Consider the following 23,287-nt stretch of genomic DNA (forward strand, 5'->3'; position numbering starts at 1 on the left):
CTTTCCCCTAACCTTCCATCTCAGAATCTGTCTTTTAATGATAGTTTGAAGGCCCCAGTGTCTCCTTCCTCTGCCACCGCCTCTTTTCACTCCCTGCTTTCCCCCAGCTCACCCATTCAGGCGAAGACCCCCAACCAGCTCCAGCATCTCCAGCAGACGCAGCAGCCTGTCAGAGCTCCCAGTCCCATGAGGCAGGACTCCATCAAGATCAACTCCCAATTCACCTACGCCTTCCCAGGTGCCACTCATATCCAGGCGGCAGGAGACTGCAGCCCTGCGTTTGTGTGTGAAGAGAGTAGTTCCTTTAGTGCAAGGCCCTCCCAAAATGGCAATGAGGATAGTGAGCTAGAAGGGGTGGGTGATTTAAGAGGAGTGGGAGGTGGGGCAAAAAAGGGTTTTCTCACACCTGAGGCTGTTGAGGCAGAGTTGATGCGCTCCAGACAAATGTCATACCAGATCCCAATGGCCTGCACTCAGCTGCATGTTAGCGAGGAGTACATAGATGATGATCCAGCTGAAATGTCATTTTACGCTGGTGGTGCAGAGGCCTACTGTTATGGGTTTGATGAAGAGAATGCTGAAATGCAGAAATTTCCATACATTGATGAAAGCTCTATGCAGGACACCATATTCGCTCTTGGTATTGAAGACCTTAATGGGAATGCTAATACATTCTCTGAAAGTGCCTTTGGTCGTTCTGAGACCAGTTCTCTGGGCAATAACCACTCAGAGTGTAGCTCATTAGATAACCTTCCGCTAAGCTCTGCAGGTGACTCATTTTCACTTGGTTTCAGAGATCCCGACTCCTCATCCTCCTTGCGTCTGCCAGGATCAGAGAACCTCTCTGAAGCCAGCTCGATGGTTAACTTCCCTGCGTATTCTGTACGCTCGGAAGATAGTTCGGCCATGCAGTTTAATGATCTGGTAGAGCAGTTGGAGCAGCTCAGCTATCCGCCCACAGTCACAGAAGGGTCTGCCAATGGTAGCTCTGAGTCTGATTCTGACTGGGGGTCAGACAGTGGTCTGCCTCCAGATCAGAACCTCTTCTTTAGCAACCCACTGTTGGGTGGACCAGAGATGGATAGTTTTCTGCTGGAGTGCCACAGTCTTAGAGCTCTAAGACTTGGGGACCCACCGGGCCCCACGCAATTTAAAATGTAGCACAACCCCCATTAACCTGAGTACTTTTAAATGGCAACAGAATTAATTATTGGTTTTAATGTAGAACATAACCAAGCACTTAACTATCCACCTCACCATAGAATCCATTTAAATAGTTTTGGCACTTCCTTTTAGCGTTTCAATCTACCACTTTTTCTTACAACCTCTCTCTTAATTGTACATTTCTGTCTGTGCTGGTGTTCATTTATTCTGTATGTTTTATTGTTTTTCAATCATGTGCCCTGCATCAGATTATTGAAGGAAAGTTGGTAGTATTCTGTAGTTCAGTCATTTTAATTTGTTTATATATTTTGATTTTATTTAATCATGGTAGGCTTCATAATTAAATCTAATATTGTGCTGTGATGGAGAAAATTGATTAGCTGTATCATCAAGGATAGTAATATCATTACCACTTTATGCTTATTAAGTGTATTCGGTAATTTACTATTTGGGGCTTTGAGGCAATTTTTTTAATATCACATTCAGCGGAATATGCTTATGATGTATAGGCAAATATTGTATTATATATTGTGCACTATATATATATGCATGCAAATGCACAATATTATTGTCATTTATGAGACAAATTGATATTAATAGATAGCAGGCTTGTGCACAATTCAGAATTTCAGAATTGGCCTCCATTCAATTCATGAATTAGAATTTGAATTGAATTGACTCCGCCCTACAGGAAGTTGAATTTGAATTGGAATTCGAATGACAGGAAGTGGAATTAAATTTGTGGCAATTCAAGTAGTTCAAACTAACATAATTTATAGAATATGTAATGCAATCATATCTGACGTATACTGAAAGCTTATTTTTTAACACTTCATTTACTGTATAATATGTATATGAATTTCTTTGAATTTCTATTGAATTCCAATTCTGCTTCCTTTAATTCAAATTCAAATTGTAATTCTAGATCCTGTTTTTGACATCAATTCAAATTCAATTCAAATTCAAGAATTGAATTGGAATTAAAGATTCATTCTCAATTCAATTCTGAATTGTGCACAAGCCTGATAGATAGTACTGGCATAAGACTTCAGGGAACTTTGTATATTGTTTGGGTGAAGGTACTTTCATATCTGCACAAGCAGGCCCGGATTAACACAGTGTAGTGACTCAAGTGCCCCCCCCCCAAAAAAAAGATATATATAAACAGTACTGTACAAAGGTCTTAGGCCACTATGCTACCATTAGATTTGTTATTTTTGGAATTGTATAGTGATCATATATAATTATCTCTCAGTCTCTTTATTAGAAAACAACCAGAAAATACAGGAAATGTGTATGTAGTATTAAAACAGTATAAAAGTATATGCTGAAGTGTCAAGTATTTAGGGTAAACTCCCCTTCAACTTGAGCAAAACCAGTCAGCTGCAGGATCTCTTAAACCTAAATAAAATTAAATCCTAAATTCTAATTCTAATCGAATGACTTCAGCACTTTAATCTCCTCAAAAAAAGTCGGTCAAATACCACTGTTAAGAAATTGAATGTAATATAAAATTTGAATATGATATATAAACTCAGCATAATGTATACCCATAAAAGCTTTTAATTAATGTACCTTCAGTGTTAGCATAAGGATATATATAGATGGTTCTGATAAGAGTCACTTGTTTCTTTTACAACAAGCGTACTTTTAGACATATGATTATTTAGTTCAAAACCTACTTAATGACACCTTTGATTCTTTTGGTGTAGCTTCAGTCTTTTCTTATATTGGCCTTTGCAGCATGATTAAGTATTTCAGGTACTATAATACAGACTTTTTTTTGCTTATGCTTAAGCTGTTTTCCCATAATGTTTTATCAGTAGTACATCTTTGTGTTTGGAGCACCTTGATGATTTGCTTTTGAAGCACTTATATTGATTTATGAATCTTTTTTGTTTGTGCTTATTACCTTAAGATCTACAAAGTTTAACTTGATTTTGCATCATTTAGCTAATTTAAACAGTTAATGCTTTGAATAATGTGTGAATATAACACAGGGCTTTATTGGATAACATCAGCTCGGTTGAGTTGTATTTCTGTATGACATCAAGACCACATACATGCCTTTGGTTTCTGTTCTGGGGTCTGGGGAGAATAGCATTGAACGTCTTTCATACGTGCATTGAGTTTTGTGGGCTCAAGATCGGTATAGGCATTGTCATTTTGTCTATACTTGATGTCATTCCCTTTTGGGCTTCATATCCTATTTAATGTAATTCTCATCTTTTTCACTGTACAAATCAGGCTCTTCTGTTTTTTGCATTTCATTTCATTTATTTTTTTTAGTACTTTTTCAGCTCATCATAAAAATGGTGCATATCCTAAATGCAACCCAAAACTTTTCCATTTACAACAACATAAGGTTAACTGTTGAAGAAAACAAAGCCATTTTAGTAATTAATTCTCATTGTCATTTTGAGAGCAAACAAAACGTCTCACATTTTTAATTTGTGTATTAAACTGCTGGATCCTCTCTCTACTATCACAAACAAGGGCTGGCCTGGGCTGCTCTTAAACTCTGGGCAAGACACTGTTTGGCCATCTACCCAATGGTCCTTTCTCCCCATCATGGACACTCCTGGATTTCCGTATCCCCTCTTGATTTGATCCATGTCAAAAATATGTTGGCATATACTGTGCTGTATTGATTTTGTAGGATTTGGGAATTCATGGATATTTTCAAGTCATTAACAGACATTGTATAGTGCTTAACATGTCAGTAGTCCATTGACATTCTAATGAAAATGCATTCTAAGTATAAAAAAATCTATCTAAAAATGACATTTTTAAGAATAAGAATGTAAATGTACATTAATCAGTAATATTTAAAGTCATAACAGGTCTTTTTGTTAATTACTTTGAAAATGAAGTTATAAGTACAAAGTGACCTACTGTATGAGGTTAAAATGAGGCACTTTAAAAATAACTTTCAAAAAGTACTTATTTCTATAATTTAGATATGCTGGCTATTTTTCCTTACTATCGCAGAGCCTCACATTAAAAAGCATACACCAACATAAACTGGAAACTTTCATGACATTTGCAGTATTGAATTGGCTCTGTGTGGGCAGATGGATGTTTCTATGGAAGGTATTTTTTGCCAATTTAAATGAATTAATCAAATGCTAAAATAAAAAATAAAATTGCAAAATATGTCCCAAATTTGAAAATGAATTCATTGCTAAAATAAAAAATAAAACATTCAATTCAATTATTTCATTTTTATTGTGATGAAGCATCATTCCTGACAAATGGAAAAATAAAATGCAATTGATGATTTGTCAGTGCAATCTCATTGCCATATGTGGCAAGACTGCCAATATTAAAATTAAAAGGAAAACGTGAAAAAAAGAATAAAAATGTAAATTTAAAAAAAGCATTTTATTAAGGCTCACACAATAATAGTGAGGAAAATAAAAAATGTAAAGTTCAATTTAAATTATATGTTCACTTTTATTTATTGGTTTTTGTTTTCGTTTTCATTTTCATTGTCAACTTGTATGCAAATTCAATGTTAATCGGTGAGTGGGGTTTACTTGCTCAAGAAAAGGGGATTGGCTGAAGCAGTGTTGCCAAATTACCGGCTTTATTATTTATTATTTTAGACCCATTTAGACAAACCTAGCAACTGTTTGGATGAATCTTAGTTACACATCTGTACAGATACTACTGATTTTGATGTTGGAGGTCTTGCCATGTATGGCGGGGAGATTGTATTGACAATAAAATGTCAAATCATCAATTGCATTTTGTTCGATTTGGCAGGAGTGATGCTTCGTCACATTGAAAATGAAAATCAAATAATTTAATGTTTTGATTTTTATTTTGGCATTTACTTTTCGGATTTGGGAAATATTTTGCAATTTTATTTTTTATTTTAGCATTTGATTAATTCAATTAAAATTGGCCAAAATATCTTCCATAGTTTTTGTCTAAATTACAGAAATGTTATCTCCAATATCATTTAATTGAGTCTTCAATGCCAAAAGCAGGGTTTTCCAACTATGAGGAATCCTGTATTATATTAATAATTATCTCTGACATCTCTTAATTGCCAAATGTACAAATCTTTTAGCCCTTATTTCTTTCAAAGGTAACAGTATTGCAGTTGACCAGACTGTCAGCATATGTTTCTCAGTGTTTTCAATTTACACTGTAGCTGAAGAGTTGTTTATTTACATAATGGGTCATGATTATTTTCATTTAAAGATTAAACCATTTATATCACTCACCATAAGCCTTTCAAATACATTTCAAAGCAATAATTTTTATAGGCCTATTATAAAATCATAAAGAAATCCACTTTACACATTCGTTTTTCAAAACTGATGCAGTTTTGTCTTTTTTATCATTTTAGTTCATAGTACTAATGTTTACACACTTTTGAATTATTACCACAAATGTTTTGTATTACTTATAAAAATGCATTTATTTAAAAAAACTTACACACTTATTAAAAGGGAAATATGTATGCATAACATCAAAGTATTGTACACACTCGAAAATAAAGGTACACAAAGGTACAAAAGTTGTCACTAGGAAACTTTTTAAAAAGGTACATATAGGTATCTCAAATGTACACATTGGTACTTTAGAGGTGCATAATGGTACCTGAAAAGTACATATCTGTACCACAATGGTACATATTAAAACCGCTTTAAAAGGTACCGTGCCAGTGACAGCATTTGTACCTTTATTTCTGAGAGTGTAATGTAGATCTTTAATTATTTTCAGATCTATACACTAATCCCAGTTATTAAATTAATAATATTTTACACTATGCATTTTGATAGATATTTAAAACAAACTACGTTGCACATAAAGATTGTTTGTAATAATGTGTGTATATATATATATATATATATATATATATATATATATATATATATATATATATATATATATATACAGTGGCAAGAAAAAGTATGTGAACCCCTAGAAATGAACTGGTTTTCTACAGTGATTTGCCATTAAATGTTATCTTATCCTCATCTAGGTCACAACAATAAACAAACATGATGTGCATAAGCTCACAAGACATAAATAATTCCAGTTTCTTGTGTCTTTTTTGGAAACACCCATTAAACATTCACAGTGCTGGAGGAAAATGTAAGTGAGCCCATGGACTGTTTAGACCTCCATCAGTCTACACTTAGACAAATTGTCTATAAATGGAGACAGTTAAATACTGTAGCTACCCTTTCTAGAAGTGGGCGCACAGTCAAGATGACTCCTAAGACACCATGCAGAATACTCAATGAAGTAAAGAAGAAACCCACGAGTAACAGTTAAAGGCTTGAAGACATCATTGTTTTTTGACAAAATCAAGATTTGGGCTTGCTTTGCTGCCTCATGGCTTGGACCACTTGCCATCATCGAGGGTAAAATGAATTAAGTAAAAAAAATCCTACAGGATAATGTCAGGGTGGCTGTCCACCAGTTGAAGCTCAGTAGAAGTTAGTTGATGCAACAGGACAATGACCTTAAGCATTGTAGTAAATCCACTACAGACTGGCTTAAGAAAAACAAAATGCGCCTAGTGGCCTAGTCAAAGCCCAGACCTTAACCTGTGGAATGACCTCAAGAGAGCGGTTCATACCAGACATCCTACAAATGTGTCTGAGTTAAAGCGGTTTTGTAAAGGGGAATGAGCAAAATTGCTTCTGAACGATGCGCAGGTCTGATTCAGAACTACTGAAAGTGCTTGCCTTAAGTATTTGCAGCCAAATGAGGCTCAACAAGCTGTTAAATCCAAGGGTTCACTTACATTTTCCTCCAGCACTATGAATGTTTAATGGTGGTTCTCAAAAAAGACACAAGAAACTAGAATTATTTGTGTGTTGTCACCTTATGCACATTGTGTTTGTCTATTGTTTTGACCTAGATGAGGATCAGATCACATTTTATGGCAAATCACAGTAGAAAACCAGTTTATTCCTAGGGGTTCACATACTTTTTCTTGCCACACACACACACACACACAAACACAAACACACACACGTGTATATGTGTATATATATATATACGTATATATATATGCATATGTATATGTGTATATATATGTATATGTATATATATACATATGTGTGTGTGTGTAAGGGATCTCAGGTTTCGGAAGGAGAACAAAACTGCAATCATTCCCGGGTTTCGGACACAATATGTCTGAGAGCGTTGCTAGAGTACGAATATATTGTATTGCAATATGGAGCGTTTAAGTATTAACCTTAAATCAAAACTAAACAACAGATTTGTAAATGAAAAGGTTTAATTACAGTACTGACTTAAAGTTACAGTTGAAATGGTTATACTATAAATGCATGAAATGGTAAATAATACAAACAATTGACTGTTTCCAATGTATGTAAGATATTACCTGATAAGATAGAGAACAGAGAAAGAAAGTTTAAAAGAAAGAGATTCACACTTGAGAACTGAAATCTAGGCCTAATGGCTAGAACCCCAGAACTTAGGTGAAGAAAGAAAGGAAAGGGGAAAAGGCAAATGCAAAGGCAAAACCTAAAATGCAAAGGCCCAGAGCTCATAAAAACATTGACCTTTATCCTCTATCTCATGACCATGTGACTAAGCCTAACTTGATACATTCAAATTGACCAATCAGAAGATCACCTTTAACCCCCACTGTACTTTACCAAACCCAACATAATACATTCAAACTGACCAATCAGAAGACCACCTTTAACCCCCACTGTAACGGCTGTGACAATAGTCTTTGATCACTATCAGCACAGGAGGTTTTGACAAGTTGTAACCAAGTATTAAATTCCTATATTTTTAATTTTACATATATATGTGTATGTGTGTGTGTGTGTGTGTGTGTATGTGTGTATGTCTATGTGTGTATATCTATGTGTGTATATCTATGAGTGTATATATGTATATATATATGTGTGTGTGTGTGTGTGTGTGTGTGTGTGTGTGTGTGTGTGTGTGTGTGTGTGTGTGTATGTATATATATTAGGGCCGGGACTCGATTAAAAAAATTAATCTAATTAATTAAAGGCTTTGTAATTAATTAATCTAAATTAATCGCATTTTAATCGCATATAAATATTTGACCTGAGAACATTAAGAAGTAATTTTTACATGGATTTTAGTATACACTCTTAGAAAGGATGTGTTAATTTTATACACATCATTGTGCTGTAAGCTTTTAACACATTATGTGTAATTTTAACACATTATGAGTCATTTTGTCTTGATTTTGTGTTCAAGTATAACACATGTTGTGTTAAAAGTAACACAAAATGTGTTGTTTCAATAATAACACAGAGATGGGTGGATTCCAGGACGACGCAGTTAGTGTGTTGTCCCAGAATCAACACTAATGTGTTGTTTTTAACACATTCGTTCTTAGAGTGTACCATGAATAATGACTGAATACATAAGCTTAAGCAACAAAATATTGTTTATTGAGCCATATTCGGACAGGATTAGTTTTACAGGGGTAGATGGCGTAATGTAATTTTACCACAGGACGTCGGTAATATTAATGGTCAATTCGGACGGGATTAGAAATCTCTGTAAAACATTCAGAAGTGGGAGGGGTAACTCGTTGGCGCCGCGCGTCACCTCTCGTCTTCACGTGCACGTTACCTTGCTTCCAGATATCAGATGTGCAAACAACATGACACAGACAAGGAAAACGCGAAACACTGTGTTTAATTTCAGTTTGGGGAGAACGTCAGTTTCATAAACAGTTCCATGCCTCTGAGAAGTAAAATTGACCTTTTTTTAAAAAGTTTGTGTCGTGTTTTATTCAGAAACTGACTTGTAACTGACTTGTTTCTCCGTCTAGAACGCAAGTAAATGCTTCTTTAAGCGCTTTTATATTTAAAAGAAACCCGCAAATTAAAAGGAAATGACGCGATTTACGTGTATATTTACAGCTGGTCTATTCGCACTGGATTTGTATTACCTGAGGTAATTTCTCCGGACCTTTTTACAGAAGGTAAAAGACGCCGTAATCTTTACTGACATTGTCCGTAATGATTACTGACATGGAGCATTCGGACTGGACTAAAATCACAGAGAAGCTCTGATAAAAACTTGCTTTACCCCACATCCCTATGTAAAACTAATCCCGTCCGAATAAGTCGTTGTGCCCGGAGTCGGGCTAATGTCCACGCTAGCTGCTGTATGCTTTGCATTGAGATGCTCGATGTGCTGCGGTGATATGTGAATTCCTTGTTGCATAGCTTACACACAACCATGCTTTTATCGACGCTTACATCCGTTCGTTTTTTATAAAATAAATTCCCATCCACGGGGCCAACCAAAGCGATCTCATCAGCCTCTTGGTTCATGTTCACTGTGGTTTGTTGTGAAGTCATGAACGCTAGTTGGTGCTCCAGTATAATCGGTCCGCCGAAACTCATGAGAAATGTTCCGCGGTGCAAAAATAAGTGCGATTAAAATGCGTTAAAAATGTTTAACGCGTTATTTTTGTGTAATTAATTAATCTTAATTAACGCGTTAAAGTTCCGGCCCTAATATATATATATATATATATATATATATACACCAGTGTTGTAGTCGAGTCACCAACTGTCGAGTCGAGTCTCGAGTCCCAGTGTTCGAGTCCAAGTCCGAGTCACCAAAGAAGAGTCCGAGTCGAGTCCAAGTCGAGTCACCATTACCAGAGTTCGAGTCCGAGTCGAGTCTCAAGTCCCCAGTGTTCGAGTCCCGTATTCGAGTCTGAAAGTGCCTACATTTCTTCACTCTGGGACCTTCAAAAAACTGATAAAATTTATTAAAGAGGTTCTACATTAAACAAAAATGACACCACTGTCACGATTGCAAAGGGAGTTTATTTACTGATTTGACATACACTTTGCAACACACTTTGCAACTTTACGACGTCATCAAACGCATGTGTTTACTGCCATTGTTGTGAACTTGTGATTGAGAACTAGCGTAGAAAATTTACAAATTGCATGTTTAATCATGCTGCATTTTGTTTTTTGAGGAAACAAGAACAAACAACTGAGTTGGCATTGAAGTCCATTAAGAAAACATCCTGAAATGATTTTCTTTAAAAAACAATTTATTTTCCACTGAAGAAAAAAAGATCCTGGATGGCAGTAGGAGGAGTACATGATTAGGAAATTTTCATTTTTGTGTGAACTAATCCTTTTACACTGTATTACAGAAATACACTCAGCGAAAAAAAGAAACCTGCATTTTACAGGACACTGTATTTTAAAGATACTTAAAACGTAAAAATCAATACGATATGCAGAGAGAGAGAGAGAGAGAGAGAGAGAGAGATTGTGTGGGTGACCTTGGCACAGTGACTAGTAACGTCTGTTGATAACTTAAAGCGTAACTATACCCCTGGTCAGAGCCTGACTTCACCCACTGGAAATTTGAAAAATGCCAGAAAAGTGGGCAGATCCCAACGGAGATAGAGGGGACGAACTAAGCTCGTACCAGGTGTGTGGTAAGCTTGAACCTGCTTATGTCACGAGTCATTTTTTGGACCCAACATGCAATAGGAAAATTCAACTGCAGTAGCCACTGTTCAACCTGAAGAGGGCAGCACTCAGACGTTTATACACCATATATTGTAGTATTGAAACACTTTATATCCAAATGTCAAAAAACGTACATCAAAATCAATGAACAGCACTAATAAACCAACATTCTTACAGATCAGTAACTCAAAAACTTGGATTAGGGTTTAGTTACTCTTTTTAAGTTATCAACAGACAAAAATGCTGTAATCTGAACCAGACATACATTAACCCTAGCTTCTTCTGTTTGTTATATATGCATTAGTCAGTAACATTTTTTTGAAAAAAGCTAACGTTAGGCAATGGAAAGCATTTTACTTACTTTTCTGGGTGCATCCGTGACCGGTGTCTGTTAAAGTTTGAGGTTGTCCCAGTCTTTTCCTCAATTGTGCGATTACACACACAACATTTAGCGCTGCTCTTTCCAGCATTAGAAGCAAAATTCACGTAGGCGAACTTCACGATCCGGGGCACGTCTTTCTGCATTTTACAAATGTGAACATTTAGCCCGTGAATCAAGCATCATGCATTGCACGAGCATGAAAGTGAGTGACGTCAGTGAGTTTGTTGTCAAGCAAAGAGAGCGAGATGTAGCAGTGTCTGTGAAGGGAGATCGCGACCGGTCTTGGGCACGAAACAGGAAAAGTGTAACACCTTATATAATTTTTTTATAACATATTTAGTCAAAAACAAAATGATGAATGCTCAAGTCCGATTGTATATATCCTCGAGTCCGAGTCCAAGTACGAGTCATCAATCCGCGAGTCCAAGTCGAGTCACAAGTCCAGAGAATGGATTCTCGAGTCGGACTCAAGTCCAAAGAATAGTGACTCGAGTCCGAGTCCAGGACTCGAGTACTCCATCACTGATATATACACATACATACATATACATATACAAATATACACATATACACATAGACATACATATATACACATACATATATACACATACATATATACACACACATATATATATATATATATATATATATATATATATATATATATATATATATATATATATATATATACATATACATATACACATATACATATACATATACATATACATACATATATATATATATATATATATATACATATATATATATATATATATTAGGGGTGTAACGGTACGTGTATTCGAACCGGACCGTTTCGGTTCAGGGCTTTCGGCACGGTGCACCGAAAGGCCGAATGCATTTTGTGTGCGCCTGTGCGGAACATAATACGTGCGTTTCCGCACGAACATATTAAGTGGCGGAAGTCTCCGCGTTCAGCGCAAGTCTTCTGTCAAACATATAACATAATTGGGCCCGCAGAAAGATTTTTATTTACTTAGTTGTATATCCGTTTGATTATTGATGTAAACGTTTACGTGTCGTATCTAAAAGCGCATGTTAAACGCATGTCAACGTGCTGCTTTGTTCTTTCAAAAGTGCGTGAGAGGATGCGCGTCTTTCGTTGCTACGCATTCATGAGACGCGCTTTCTGTGACAGCGAGAATAAGGAATGCGTGATCAGATTTTTCATCTGCACATCACGTCAATCATATCATTGTGCCAATGCGATCAGCTGGTCGGGACAGAGAAGAGCTGTAACCCGGGGTTACTCAGCTGTCACTCAGCTGCGGAGGGGTTCGTTACAGCTTACATTGACGACACAAGCAAAGATTAGGAGAAACATGCAAAAGATCAAAGATGGCTAGGTATGCAACTCACTAATCTCAAAATGAGTGTATAATAAGTATATCATCATGTTGCTTGCTATGCAGTTACACATAGAGCAGTAATATTATTTTTATACAGAGATTGTACATAGCCAATTCAATACTGTGAGTTAAACAATCCAAAATAAATCAAAACAGAAAATTTTTGGTGGCAAAAATGTAGGCTAATAGTTCATAAATGTATTCAGGAATTGAATTTGTTAGTTCAAGGTTTTAGTAGAAAAACTTTAAGAGAAGGTTAAGAAAAGAGTTACCTTCTGTTATAAAATAATGTAAAAAAAAAGAACTTTGCAGTAGTATTTTATTTATTATTTTTTCATTTTATATATATTTTATATGTTATATTTTAATAAAAAGTGTTTAAAAAAGTGTAAACAAATTGTAAAAAAAGTTTATAGTAATAAACAACCTGCAGTTTAATGTTTGCATTTCTCCCTTACTGTACCGAAAATGAACCGAACCGTGGCTTCAAAACCGGGGTTCACACCGAACCGTGATTTTTGCGTACCGTTACACCCCTAATATATATATATATATAGGGGTGGAACGGTACACAGAAGTCCCGGTTCGGTTCGTACCTCGGTTCAGGCGCCACGGTTCGATTCACTTTCGGTACAATGGAGGGAAAAGCAAAACAAAAATGAAGAAGGCATTTTTTTAAGCTAATCTTAAAAACATATGTGTCCTTATCAGTGTTATTTTGAGATGTCATGAATATGAACTGAAATGCATTTAACATACTATCTCGTATTTCAAAAATGTATACCACTTTAAGTAATCTTGTACTCATCTTTCATACAAATATGGGTTCAAATTATTACAAGTGTTACCTAAATACATTTTAAAATTACATTTTTATTTCATATCAATGTACTAAAGAACAAAAAAATAGGCTTGTAGGATGAATTAGGTGTGTACGACTTCACGAGGCGCTGCAAGAAACGACAAGTGGATGACGTCAGAGTAACGCGAGAGCGATTTGAAATCAGCCGCCTCCGCAAGATTTCTCGCGGTACTCTGACGCTGATGGCGCTGCGTAAAGTTGAGCATGCTTAAAAATGAAAGCAGCTGAACTCGACAGAACTGCCCTGCGTATGCCTGTTGTATATAGCAGGACAATTTATCTCCTACTTCTCAGCGTGAGAAATACAAAGTGTGGCGTTTGAACTGACTGAAATGTGTGCGTGAAGGTGAATGCCTGAGACTTGAGAGCCCTGATTAGATGTATTTCCACTCACATACCTAACAACTGCTGAACAACGCCGACGCACAGTCCTCGTCTTTTCCACCACTCTCTCGCCTGTACTATTGTAACTGACTGGAAAACTGAAGTTTTGCCAAACTTGCGATCTTAAAGAGGCTGGCAGAGCGTCTAACTCTTGTGGAACACCACTTCTCGCAATCGCTGCTCACTAACTGACTGGACCAGCGTCGACGTGACAAAAAACTGCAGAGTGCCAGAATGTAGACGGGCTCTGATAGAGCGCATACATAGGTGGAGCTCGGATGCATCGGCGCCAATCAGAGCTTCAGAGCTAAAGCGGGGCAACAGATTAGCTGTCCATAAAGAACCCGCGTATCTAACAGTAGTTCCGCATTACATTAATTATTTTGCACGCAAGTTTTTTATTTTCATACCGTGTATTCTCCATTTAAATTCATGCACCGAACCGTGACCCCCGTACCGATTCGGTTCGAAACGAATACATGTATTGTTCCACCCCTAATATATATATATATATATATATATATATATATATATATATATATATATATATATATATATATATATATATATATATATATATATATATATATATATATATACACATACATACATACATACATACATACATACATACATACATACATACATATATATATATACATTAGGGATGAGCGAGTACAGCATTATCTGTATCTGTTAACCATATGAATTATCTGTATCTGTACTCGGAGTGGGTGTGGCCTAACCTGGAAGTAGGCGGGGTTTGTCTTGAAATGGGCGGCTTTAACTGGTATGTTTTTTAAGCATGCAATTAATACATGAGTTGATCAGAAATTGTTAATTTATTGCGAAAAATATTTACAGGACAGCATCAGGATTGAGCTTCAGATCAATGGTTTTGATCACAATAGCAAACAAACTATATTACAGAACAAGTTTTGCAACAATGAAATCAAAACAATGCAGTGCTGCAGTATGCAATTATGAAGTAAAATGTAATGAACAAAATAATTTTCTTTTTTAACTTTTAATTTTTTTGTGATCAGTGTTATTTTATTTTTTTATTTTTTTTATTTCCACACCAGGTGAGTTTGTGTGTGTAGCTTAATAATTAATTTGAAATATTTATAACACTAGCTTAATACCTTTATTTTTTTATGAAATACAGCAAAAACGTGTCAGACACTCAGGCCTTGTTTACATTAGAGCATTTGCGTGTTAAAACGGCATTTTAAAATGAAAACAATCCCCGTTTATACTGGCATTGTAAAAAGAATCTTCATCCACACTATACACGACCATAAATGCATGAAACATGACCAATCAGGTAACTAGGCATGCGCATAAAAGTGTAAAATAACTTATTACTCTAATAATAGCTTACCTTTGCGCATTTATGCAGCCTAGGGGTGTGCGATATTGACAAAAATTCATACCTGGATCCTTTGCCGGCAACTACAACAGACACTATTTTTTAACCTATAAAAATGTGTTTGGGAAAGTCTTCAGCCCCTCCTACAACAACATATTAATATGATTAATAGGTTAATGTTGATGTGAACCAAACAGAAAGGTGTTTATGCTTTAAAAATGAAGCATTCATGTGAACAGTACTAAACAGTAGCGAACTTGAAGCAAAAATAAATTTCAGCAAATGCAACAAATTCAGCAGATACTTATCTTCCCTTACATGTCGCTGTTCAGTGTGCAACTAATGAATAAAAATTAATATGACGTTAATTTTTAAAAGTATGCGAGGTCCGTCCACGTCCTCCACTAGCAACACAGAAATAGCAAAAAGCGCAATCAGCTAAACGAGCATTAAATATTAATATGACGTTGATTTTATTGTTTTTAATTTATATTCACAAAACTTATCAACAAAACATCGATTAAAATTAAGAGACAAATTATATGAAACAAAATTCATTTTAAAGAAGCAAACAAAACTTAAATTAAACTCAAAAATAATGTCTGACCCATTACAATTCTTCCTTCATATAGGCATTTACAACGCCCTATATGGCGTTTACAATTACAGTCTATCTTTCGTAATAAGCTAACTAAATTTAAACAAAACATAAACAACATTACAACAATATTCAAACCCAACAATACTCAAACATAAATATAAAACAAACATCAACCAACCAGCTATTATAAACACTATATCAGATTACTATTAATGGCAAAACCTCTGTTGCAAACTTTCATTTACCTGAATAAAAATAATTTGTACTTTTAAAATGATGCGCTGTCATATTAACATCAGCTGTTCATTTACATAAGACTCCGTCATTGTTCATTTACACTGCAGCGCAACGTATGAGTTCTCAAACTAAAACAGGGTCTGCAGCGTTTGCGAACGAATCCGTTTATGAGGGTCGAAAACTGTGGTGTAGTGTAAATGAAAGGTGTAAACGTAGCAAAAGTAAAGCGTTTTAAAGGATAAATGCATTAATGTAAACATAGCCTGAGGGAGAAAGACAGAGAGCTGTTCTGTGTGTGAGTGAGCGAGCAGAGCGGGACACAGCAACACAATACATCTGTATGTGTGTAGGGGAGGGGCGCTGTTACTACTAGCCTATCACAGAACGCTGACACAATCAGCTACCCAATGATGATTTTCATTTAATCCGAGCACAGATATTGACTCGTATTACAGGTATGTGGTTTGAGTATACACATAAATGAGATGGTGGAAAAATGTAAGAAGATATTAAATGTAATGAGATGTATTTCAGGACGTGAATGGGGAGCGGATAGATTGGCATTAAAAACGATTTACACAACAATGATAAGAGCTATATTAGATTATGGTTGTATAGCATATGGTTCAGCTGCAAAGACACACTTGGAAAAATTAGAGAGAATTCAATCACAAGCTTTGAGAGAATTTGTTGCGGGGCTTATCCTTCTTCTCCTGTTCCAGCGTTACAGGTGGAAATGGGGGAGATGCCAATTAATTTAAGAAGGAAGCAATTGATACTGGCTTACTGGGCGAACCTTAAAGGTCAGAAGGATAGTCACCCGACAAAAGGTATAATTGAGACATGTTGGGATCATGGTAAAAGTTTTGGATGGATCATTAAAGACTTAGTGCAGAATATGAAACTAAACGAGTACAGAGTTATTCCAGTAGTAATAATACCAGAAACACCAATATGGATTTTACCACAACCAATGATAGATCTATCTTTATTGGAATCAAGGCAAGATAAGAATGAGAGTACTGATGAAGCAGGGATGACAAGAGAATATATTGGATCAATGTATGAACAGTATACGCAGGTGTACACCGATGCATCCAAAGACCCACTGAATGGTCAGGTGGGGTAGCATATATCATCCCTAGGATAAAAGTGGAAAAAGCGGTAAGAATAACAGATCATGTTTCAGTTTTTACAGGAGAGTTAATGGCAATTATGATGGCAATGAATAAAATTAATGAAATTGGATTAAATAGAACTCTGATATGCTCAGATTCAAGTTCAGCTTTGCATTGTCTAGAAGTACAAAATTCAGAAACTAGACAGGATATTGTATTGGAGATATTGCAGTCAATGTATATGATGCAACGGACAAATAATATAGCTCAATTCTTGTGGGTCCCGGCCCATGCTGGAATATTAGGTAATGAAGCAGCAGACAAGTTAGCAAAACAAGCTAGGACAAATGAAAGAATTGATATGGAAATAATGTATAGTAAACCAGAACTCAAGTCAATAATAAAAAGAGAGATAAATAAAAACTGGCAATCTTATTGGGATAATGAACAAAAAGGAAGACATTTATATTCAATACAACCACTGGTAGGAATAGGAATGAATTCAAGGGGGCGAAGAAAGGAAGACTGTATTATATCAAGATTAAAGGGCCATTTCACCGATAGGAACATTAATCTTTATGGAAAGTGAGTCATATTTGTTGTCAAAATGTAACATAAATGTAGAATTTTGTGCCTATTTGACAGAGAAAAGACAAAATGTGACTTTAGAGCACATTTGTATGAAAAACAACAACTCCCACTATGCACCACAATGCACAGCTCTGCAAGCCACTCCCATTAATCGGAACACGGCTCAGATATGATATTGTGTACATAAATGCCACGTTAGTAAAACAAAGAAAATAGCCATCACCACTGTGTCTGACAGACACCAATCATGACTTACTTTTAAACGTGATGTTACATTGTGTTACACACAATAACACTCTGGTCTGGTGTGTAGCAAAGTCTTATTCAAACAGTAACGTGCGGTTTCAGATCCGCAGTACAAATGTCTTTGCAAGTAGTTAAAAAGGGTATGCATTTTAAATGTTTATTTAGTTTTACCAATTTTCTTTTTGTCTTGTGTTTACTGTAATTACATCTGTGTTATATTGGCCTCACTGCTCTCACAATATAGACATATAAAACCCCGCTCAGATATGCTATTGTGTATATAAATGCCACCTTAGTATAACAAAGAAAATAGAAACTACTTACTTTAGTTAGACGTCCGTTTATCCCTACATCCTCCACACAAACGCGTCCCCTGCACAATATCTCCACAGACGCGCTGCCTCAGCTCTTGGAGCTTGTGCTTGTAAACTGAAACACGTCTCTGAAATAAGCACGCGCCCAGAAACATTAACAAAACAAACGTTCATATCCTTATCTGATCCAGAAATCTTACACTGAAAGCACACAGCGCGAGTCTGTCCAAGCTCATATAATCCGCAGCGCGTTTGCTCGGAAGCCGAAACGCGTCTGTGAAATAAACATGTCCATACGCGTGCAAAGTTGCTCTCTTGCATGAAAACCTTTACCAAACGAACGTCCATATCCTTATCTGATGCAGAAATGTTATAAAGAGGGCACACAGCGAGAGAACAGGCAAGCTTCTCTACGCAGCAGAGGCCGATGGTTGCTGTGTTTTCCCCGGGCTCCTCTACCCAGCCGACGCCCAGGCTCCGGCTTCTCCTCGGGCTTCTGATCTGCCTCAGCTCTTTGCTTGTATTGTGGCTCATAAAGGTGCAATGAACAGCGGATTAGAGCATCACGCTTGCGAAATCACCCTCTTCTATATCATATTGATTAACTTCCACTGTTATTGTAACATGAAGTCTGACTCGCTCCACAACTTCTGTTTAGCTTAGCTTAGCATAAAGATGGCGGCTGATCGTTTTTTTTCGTCTGTGTTCGTATATTTTCGTAAGTCCCACCCACTGATCTGTAATTGGTCTGAAGCGTGAGTGGGTCCCACCCATAGCCCCCACCTTGGAAAAATGAGGAATGAGTGTCTGTAGTCTTTCACACTCAATAGAGATACAGGATTTCCTTCTTTCAATGACGCAAAATGACGATTTTTACATCATTGAAAGACGGAAGTGCCTCACTGAAATCAGTATTTCTCCCCTCTCAGGGGAAACTGAGGGAATGATGCACGACCATTCAAAAAAATGACTGAGGTTCTAACGGTACAAAGCTTAATGCAAATGGGTGAAGTTTCCCTTTAAGACTTGGACATTCAGGTCTTAACTCGACAATGAATGTAATAGGAAAACATCCTACAGGACTGTATGATTGGTGTGGACTTAGAGAAACAGTGGAACATGTACTTATTAAATGCAATAGATATTCAGAGGAAAGGGCTAAACTAATAGAAGAATTTAAGAAGAAATGTGTTCAACAACTAACACTAAAGAAGCTTCTGATCTAGAGGAAGGGGATAGTTTATTAATTTAATTCCTAAATAGAACTAATTTAATAAATAGAATATAGGTATTATTACTATTACTATTATTTTTATTATTAATCCTCTCTGGATTGTGACGGACTTGAGCTGTAGATGGAGGAGCTGGAACATCGAAAGCATGAGTCCTGAATGGTCTGGGGGATGGATTATAGTGTCTCTGATCCATTACCCACAGTAGATGGGTAATGCTCTTTTAAGAATGTGAGCCGCCAATAAGTTCAAAGAAGAAGAAAAAAAAAGAAGACTCGTATTACTCGTATAATACTTGTACTCGGGAGAAGTGCTTTATCCGTACCGGATACTCATTTCAGCCGAGTATCCGGCTCATCTCTAATATACATATATATATACATACACACACACAAACATACACACACAGATACAGATATTATTACAAACAATCTTATATAGTGCAAAAGTAGGTCAATCTTAAGGCTTAAAGTAGAATTAAGTTCAAAGCAGATTTAGTCAAGACTGTGTACTTTTAGTACACTGTGTACTTTTTTGAGTTAATTCTTAGCAAAAACCCATATTTTCTTGCTCATTCATGTGTAATTACTTCCACCCCACTAATCAAAGTATTCTTGTAAGTGTAGAATCTGCTATTTAAAATACATACGGTCGAGTCGCTCGACTGGCGCATCCATGTTGTGCCTCCATCTTTGAAATACATTCGCCGACGACACTCACGCTGGCCGCTAGCGGAAGCCTCCGGAGGTTGCATGTGTAGGCGGTAAACGTCATCGAGACAGTCTTATTTCAGAATATTAACAATTATTAAGCTGACAATTATTCTAAGTTAATTGTAAATTGATGTAATATGCTTATGACTTGCGAATGTAATGCTCAGTTAATTTAAATAAACCAGGCTTGATGACGTATGCAGCCCGGATATGCGACCTGCATAGACTGAATCCTTGGGATTTTACAACAGCAGCACACCGTGATGATCCCGCTATCTAATGCTTTGATTTGAGGCAGATTTGAAAGCCTGTTGAAGAACTATTCTCGATGACATTAAAAGACGTCGTCAAAGAAGCTAAACGGGGATTTAAAACGACAACGCGACAGGAAAAACATCAAGACCAAAGTCAATATTGGAGTAAGTTAATGTTAGTTTACCAAGATTATGAAGCTCAAGGGACACAGAAGTTGCATACTTTCTATCTTCTCCACAGGTAATTCAGCATATCCCTTACGAAAATTAACCATGGTTTTACTACAGTTAAGACCAAAAAACCATGGTTACTGTAGTAAAACCATGGTTACTACAAAATAACCATGGTTTTGACAACCATGGTTTTCAAAAACCATAGTTAAACCATAGTTAGTGTAGTAAAACCATGGTTTTGCTCACAGTAGTCAATTGACCAAAAAACCATGGTTACTACACTTTTAATTTTCGTAAGGGATTCGTTTACATCTATATACAGTCTATGTTGTAAACTTGAAGTTTTATAGTTCTTTGGCTAACTATAGCATGGTTATGCATAACACTTGTTAGTGTAACCACGCATGTGGTTTAATGTGTTCGAACAGCCACACGCCGTCTCTCCGCCCATGTAATCTGAGGTACTGAGATAAATGTTTTTCATCTTTTCTGACCTCTAACACAAACACACGGTATACAGCGCTATTTTTAGCCTTTCATTGATAAAAGCATCTGATCTGCACGTCTTTCGTTTCATTTTACAAGCGTGTAAAAGTTGAGTGATCTTATTTCACCAATATCATAGAAAGCTCTTACATAACACGGACATGTAACGTTTACTTAAAACATAAGCATTGGACTCTGACATAATATTAGTTTGCGTCCATTTAAACCCGTCATTACTCCCGCTCATGATTAACTCATTCACCGCCAGCCTTTTTAAGAAAAGTTGCCCACCTGCATTTTTGTGATTTTAACAAAATTTTCACAAAATTCCTTGCAGGAAAAATTATTTTCTATAAATATATAAACATACAAATTATATCAAATTAAAGAACACACCCTCTGCTTTCAAACAAACAAACAAACAAACAAAGTGGGGAAAAAACGTTTCATTATATATTTACTTTTTCTACTTAATTTACCACTGAAATATGGATATTTCTCTTCAAAAATACAACATTTTGACCAAAAAGCTTAAAAAATTGCGTTTTTGTAAAGAAATTTATGTTAGAAATCAGACTCAGAATGACTATCAAACATAAACGCAGTTAAAATAAATCATTATTTCTTTTTAACTTCCGTTTTTGATAAATTCGTTTTGGCGCCATCTGGTGGATAAAAGCGGTATTACACTTTCACTTTGAAATTCGTCCAGAAAGGCACGTTTATTAGTTAAATATGAACTTATAAATGACGAGATAACTCGTCAGTGGCGGTGAATGAGTTAAATGACAGGAGCAGGACTCGTCCACAGACCATCTCCTCAGTAATCTGGAGAGAAGCGGTCGAAAATGGACAAAAAGAGACGGATTTAAACACCAAGTGTAAACGTAATGTGTCTCTCTCGTCCACTTGTGATCTGATCGACGAAAACACATCTTAATACCAAGTGTAACAGCCCCTAGGATATTTTTCCTTGCGTCAATGAAAAAGGAGTGTCTTAGCTACGTTTATGGTTGCTTTTTGTATGTGATTTTAAGCGGACATATATTTTTGCTCACACCTACAAAGTGGCAATTTTAACATGTAGACACCAAAGATTTATTTTATAAGTCTTGTGAAATGTCTCCTTTAAAGTGGCATGTCAATTAGCATAAATCAAGTCAATCAATCTCTTTAGAACCTCACTTTTAATGTAAAATGAAAATATCTGATAATTTTACATTTAAATAACAGTATCACAATCTCTGTGTAATACAAAAACAAGTTTTCTTAAACGCTCAAAATGTGGAGAAGATGTGGACCCATCTGACCACATCCATATTTACAGATGTGCTCTAAATAAATCTAAAGTGCTTTTTGGAGACCTGATGAAAACTTACACTTCCTTTCTTATACCTTAAGCTTTGCTTTGTGTTTCCCCCATATAATTTTTTTTTATAGATGCAATTCAGAGTTACTCATGGAACTATAATGTACTAATGTGATAAAGTGTATGCTTCTTTAAAATAAAATAATCACTTTTGGGTAACTTAAGATTTCAGAGTTAAAGATTTTTCTTCCCATTTTTAAATCATTTAAGTGAAGTACAATACATTTTGGTCAATTAAGTTTTAGTAATTTAAATACCTTTAACAGCAGCAGCCCCACAATGCATATCTATCAACCAAGCTCATTTAGAATGTGCACCTCCACTGAAAGCGCAATGGATTTCCACAGAATTTAAATGCATGTCATTCACATTTTAACACATCTTGCACACTCATTTATCAAATATTTGATGTTCTTAGCTAAACATAAGACTGTAGTACATATGGCCTCCATTTAACATGTTTTACCATATCCAAATTCATTTAATTTGTTTTTGAAAAAAATAGCGAAGCCATTGTGAAAGCAACTGCACATTCTGTCTAATCCTGCTATTAACGTCTGTGCATACCTAATATTTAACCTACTTGGTACTTCACTATTGTGTTTATTTAAAATCTAACACAGTTTTTTTTAACTCTGAGCTCGACCACGGCACGCGCGCCGCAAACTCTTTATTTTTCAATTACTCCGCAAAGAGACTTAGATCATTGTGATGATTTGGGACATACAGATATGATTTATACATCATTTAAAATATTTGAAAAACGCATATCGGTCGACCTCTACTTAATAAACTACATTCCTTACTAAATTTACCATGATTTACTAAAGTATTTGTAGCCAAAACATTGTTGCACGTTTTGTAGTAAAATTATACTTTAAGTTATACTTGTGAAATGATATCAAAATATTTCAATAGAAT

At 35.9% G+C, this 23,287-nt stretch overlaps 1 protein-coding gene across 10 annotated transcripts in view; it reads left to right on the forward strand.

Annotated features, from left to right (window-relative positions):
- Positions 1–23,287, forward strand: part of farp2 (FERM, RhoGEF and pleckstrin domain protein 2) — a 360,413-nt gene that overhangs the window by 209,065 nt on the left and 128,061 nt on the right. For all 10 annotated transcript variants that reach the window (XR_012370688.1, XR_012370689.1, XR_008646476.2 and 7 more), the window contains exon 13: positions 25–238. Coding sequence is in view for 6 of the 10 variants with exons in the window: in XM_055213942.2 (XP_055069917.2) it covers positions 25–238 (214 nt within the window). In the remaining 4 variants the exon portion in view is untranslated. The remainder of the gene's footprint in view (positions 1–24; positions 239–23,287) is intronic.

Source organism: Misgurnus anguillicaudatus, chromosome 8, assembly GCF_027580225.2.
Source record: "Misgurnus anguillicaudatus chromosome 8, ASM2758022v2, whole genome shotgun sequence".
Classification (NCBI taxonomy): Eukaryota; Metazoa; Chordata; class Actinopteri; order Cypriniformes; family Cobitidae; genus Misgurnus; species Misgurnus anguillicaudatus.